This window comes from Pyrus communis, chromosome 9 (assembly GCF_041283825.1).
Source record: "Pyrus communis isolate YQ-2024b chromosome 9, ASM4128382v1, whole genome shotgun sequence".
NCBI classification, from domain to species: domain Eukaryota; kingdom Viridiplantae; phylum Streptophyta; class Magnoliopsida; order Rosales; family Rosaceae; genus Pyrus; species Pyrus communis.
The window spans coordinates 5,592,542-5,597,500 of NC_142573.1; the positions used below are offsets into that span (position 1 = coordinate 5,592,542).

General features: G+C 39.9%; 1 protein-coding gene across 3 annotated transcripts in view; it reads left to right on the forward strand.

Annotated features, from left to right (window-relative positions):
- Nucleotides 1-1,827: 1,827 nt before the first annotated feature.
- Nucleotides 1,828-4,959, forward strand: part of LOC148694107 (G-type lectin S-receptor-like serine/threonine-protein kinase At4g03230) — a 4,635-nt gene continuing 1,503 nt past the window's right edge. Inside the window, exons 1-5 of one of the 3 annotated variants that reach the window (XM_088700544.1) lie at nucleotides 1,828-2,010; nucleotides 2,140-3,572; nucleotides 3,846-4,364; nucleotides 4,525-4,677; nucleotides 4,770-4,954. In XM_088700544.1, coding sequence (XP_088556670.1) covers nucleotides 2,216-3,572; nucleotides 3,846-4,364; nucleotides 4,525-4,677; nucleotides 4,770-4,954 — 2,214 coding nt within the window. In that variant the 5' untranslated portion in view covers nucleotides 1,828-2,010; nucleotides 2,140-2,215. Of the gene's footprint in view, nucleotides 2,011-2,109; nucleotides 3,573-3,845; nucleotides 4,365-4,524; nucleotides 4,678-4,769; nucleotides 4,955-4,959 lie in introns of all 3 variants that reach the window. The other 2 variants (XM_088700543.1, XM_088700542.1) reach the window with 2 other exon arrangements.

Below are 4,959 nucleotides of genomic sequence, written 5' to 3' on the forward strand. Positions count from 1 at the left end.
AATCTACAAATTTTTATGCGAAAACATACATTATAAACGTGGGCAGTGTGGCAGATTCAAGAAATATTATTTGAAATGTTAGTACGGCAGTGGGCAAAATTTTAGGAACGGAATAGCATGCAAATTGGCATATCATCGAGCCTTGGTAGGCTTCAAGTCATTTGCCAAGTCACATTACACGCATGTCGATAGATACCAAGCAAGCATGTCGACTGATGTGAATAGCTTTTGAGTGAGCATGCTTACAAATGCCAACATATGTTGAGTGAGCCTACTGACAAATGCCCATTGTAACGCATACAAAGGCACGACACTAGTAGCTACCCCGCACATAGAGGTAATTCATCGAGTAGTTAGACGGCATCTTTTGATGACATCTCAGATTTTCAAAAGGCGATACCCAATTCTTCCATGAAGGATTTATGAGCTTGCGGAGGTCAGCTGACCTCGGTGATAGAAGATGTTGGCATATGGTATCCCCAATTGGGTCCGAGGACAGTGGTATGAATTGCCAACAGAGAACCCCCAGTTCTCAATTCAACTAGAACCACATTTCTTGCACTCCAAGACTGTAACCTTCAAGAGTTACTGGTCAGCGAGGGTTGAAACATGAACGATTTTATTTTATTTGATTTTTTAGAGGGATTTTGTTCATTTTGATTTTGGTTATTCATGTTTTTTAGGATTTTTCAATTTATATTCCACTTTATTTAGTAACACTCCTAAAATTAAAAAGTATGTGAGTCTCGTGTTACAATTAATAATGTATTAAACGAACAATTTTAAATTAGTGACATATTTATTTAGAGAATGTACGGTGTTAGAGAGTATAAAGAGACCCACATTGAAAATGTCTTCTTAGCGTTTCTTTGTTAATTATATGGCCAATTGATTTGTTCCTATACAATTTCTCTCTCTTCTCTTTCAATGATTTCTCCCTAAGAGGTTACAAATCACAAATATTGTGTCTGGGCTAAACAAGCGACTTCACTAGCACAAAACTGTTGGGCCAAATCCAAAGCCTAAAGGTTAATGTTGCCAACAGTTGGGTTCGAACCTGCACTGCTGAAGGCCAGCCCAACATAACTGTCGTTGCCGCCAAAATTTTCCAAAATCCCACCTTTACCCCTCAAGGCGCACTAAGAATTGAAAGGAAATTTATTCTTCAAAAGGAATAACAACCATCGACAATGGGCCACCGGCCGATCGGATCGTCCTCCTCGTGCTCACGCTTGGCTTCTAAACAACGGCGCCGCAGCAAGGTGGTGCAAATGGCCGAGCGCCGAAGGTGGAGATACTCACTTGCTGGCCATCACAGGATTCTCCGTTTCTGAATAGTATGCTCCTCATTACTCCTTAATCTTGCTTATTTTACTTAAAATAAGAGAATTGTTATTAACACTCCAAATTTCTTATTCTACACTCCAAATTTTCTCTATTTAGAAAGAAAAATACACTCACAAAATTAAATTGCTTTGGTCTGCATAATAGCCATATGCTCCCCAAAGAAGATGAAGAACCAAAATTCAATTCTAATTGTTAATTGATTTTCTTTCAAATTGCATTCATGGGTAAAATTGAAGTTTTTGGATGTACACCCATTGTAACGTAAACAATTTGAGCTTGTAGTTCAAGTGGTCAGTATTTTTTTTGTTTTTGTTCGGGGTCAAAAATTCGACATCTAGTGTGCGTGTACAACATAAATAAAATGTCATTTACAAAATAAGACGGAAAGCGAGAAGTAAAGTTGTGGACCCAGATGAATTTTCGACCTTGACTTTGCGCCAGCTACTTACTATAACTTGCATTGGCTACTTTTCTGTCATTGAGCTCTGTCTATATATATATATATATGTGTGTGTGTGTGTGTGTGTGTGTATGTGGACACAAGGAAAAGATGAAATGTACAGAACTCGACGACCTTGACCTTCCACATTGGGCCAACTACTCTTCACCCCAGCATTGAGTGATTGCTACAGGATCAACATTTTCTGCTCTGGCCGCCGGCCGGTACGTAAATTTATCATTCTCTACGATATTTGTTAATTAAGTTGCCAATCTGCTGTTAATCTGTTTTAGTAAAATGGCTTATGGGAAAAAAATTTGCAGTTTAAGAGGGCTTTCTGTTTTTGCAAGTAGGTAATGTATTAGGTACTTCTTGATAAATGCTGATGGAAAATATCACGAGACGATCTTGGTAGCAGTAGTCTCCTTAATGATGTTTCGCAGAGGGAGGTTAACAAGATCAAATTACGTCGTTGCATCGTGTGTGGATCGCATGCTGTTTTCCATCTTCGTTTCGTATGCTGTAGCAGTCTTGTTGTGCTCATCTCACCCATTTTGCCGAGCTAGAGATACAATAACATACGGCACTCCAATGAATGAATCAGAAACTCTTGTTTCATCTGGAGGAAGATTTGAACTCGGATTCTTTAGCCCTTCACCTAAAGGGACTCAAAGATATGTTGGCATATGGTATCACCAACTGAGTCCGAGGACAGTGGTATGGGTTGCCAACAGAGAAAAGCCAGTTCTCAATTCCACTGGTACCAGACTCCTTGCACTCCGAGATGATGACCTCCAAGTGTTGGATGCTACTGGAAAGAGTTACTGGTCAACGGGGCTTGAAACATCCAAGTCTTCAGCACGGACTGCGAAGCTCATGGATTCCGGGAACCTTGTTCTAAGCAGTGGGGATGATCAGTTGGCAGAGAAATTTTTATGGCAGAGCTTTCAAAGTCCAACTGATACATTCATTCCTGGGATGATGATGGGTGGAAGCTTGGTGTTGACTTCGTGGACAGGCAAAGAAGACCCGGCAAGCGGGCAATTCAGCTTCAAACAAGATCCAGATAAAGAGGACCAGTATGTCATCACAAATTTAGAGTCGATCACGTACTGGAAAGGCGGAGAACGGGCATCTGATACAATTGACAGCTTTGATCAAATGCTCCTTGAAGTTAGTGACTTATTATCAAATTTCAGGAAGAATGTTCGAAATTCCAACAGCATTCTGAATAAAAATAAATATGCAAGGTTGGTGCTTAACATTACTGGAGAGATACAGTTTTGGAAGTGGATTAATTCCACAAAACAGTGGCATTTGTATTGGTGGGCGCCAAGAGATAAATGCAGTGTGTTTAATGCTTGCGGCAACTTTGGCAGTTGCAATGTTAATAATATGCCGTTTCTGTGCAAATGTTTGCCAGGTTTCAAACCCCTGTATCCACAGCAGTGGAATTCTGGAGACTTTTCAGGTGGATGCACAAGAAAGTCCGCATTATGTGACAACAACAAGAATTATACCTTCTTGAGCTTGAAGAAGATGAAAGTGGGAAACCCAGATTCACATATCAACGTTAGTGAAACAGAATGCAGGAACCAGTGCTTAAATGAGTGCCAGTGCAAGGCTTATTCATATGCAAAATCTGAAAACTATAGTCCTCGAAGGCAGGCGCATGGGCCTACTTCATCGTGCAGAATATGGAAGGTGGGAGATCTAAATAATCCTGAAGAAGAGTATACTGATGGGGGCCAGGACCTCTCTGTTCGTGTTGCATTATCTGATTTAGGTATTCTTCCTCTGAAGCTTCCCGAAACTAACAAATGAATGTGTGGATGGCATAACTATTTACTTTGTGAATTAGATGATCAAACCATTTCCAACGAAAAAGTAGAACTCAGAAAGAACTTCAGTTGCATGATTCTATTTACCTTTGATTAAAAGCGGGGTTAACCTTTTTGAACATAATTGCAAAAGCATGAGATTATTCGACGTGAACATAAATGAGGTAGTGATAATTTCTTAGCTCGTTATGACAGTCAATTAATTACACCTTGCGCAGAATCAACTGTAAGAGACTGTAAGCCTTGTGGCACAACCATCATTCCTTATCCCCTGAGCACAAGACTGGGTTGCGGTGACCCCATGTACTTCCGTTTCAAGTGCAACGACTTCACAGGTCAGGTTAACTTTGTGGGACTGAATGAGACCTTGTTTCCAGTTATTAGCATAAACCCAAGTACACAGAGATTTTTCATCCAAGGCTTCCAGACCGAAAATGTAGATAACTGTGATCCTAGAAACAGAGGGGCTGATCTGCAGATCAATCCATCGTTTCCATTTGAAGTAATCAGTCCGTGTAATGCTGACCTGGGTAATTTTAGTTCTGAAGTACTATCATCCGGAGGTCCTAATGTAGTGGGGATGCGTTGGGAGCTACCAATGGAACCAACCTGTACAACATCTGCAGACTGCAGGGATTGGGCACATTCAATTTGCAAGCGTGCACAAGATGGAAAGAAAAGATGCCTGTGCGAAACCAATTTTCGATGGAATGGCTTGATATTAAGATGTACTCAAGGTGAAAATATCATGTTAGGCATAAAATTTTGGTCATGCATGTGCCCTCTTGCAAATCAAATTTTTATGTTGATATGAGTGCTGCAGAATCGTTTTACATTGTACAATACAGTAAAAATGATTATATGACAATATAAAATATTTTCTTTTCTTTCTTGCAGAAGGTAATCTTCTAGGGCCACCAAAAGAAGAGCATACGAGAAGAAAATTGACATTGTCTCTTATAATTGTAGCGGTGCTTTTAAGTGTGATTTTTCTGGCGTGCATCGTCATTTCCATTTATATATGGCGAAGAAATATTAACAACAAACGAGGTAACTGCTTTTCTATATGCGTTATTGTCATGAAAGATCTGCAGAGTTGTTCATAGTTGATGTGAATAAATGTCTTCAATTCCCTGTATTAGATCAAATAAGACGAGGACAGTTTGATAGTGAAAGGAGAGTCAAGGAGTTGATAGACACAAGCGAGTTCAAGGAAGAGGAAGGTATAGATGTACCTTTTTTTGATATGCAAACTATACTAGACGCTACAGATAATTTCTCAAATGCAAACAAGCTTGGACAAGGGGGATACGGGCCTGTTTACAAGGTAAG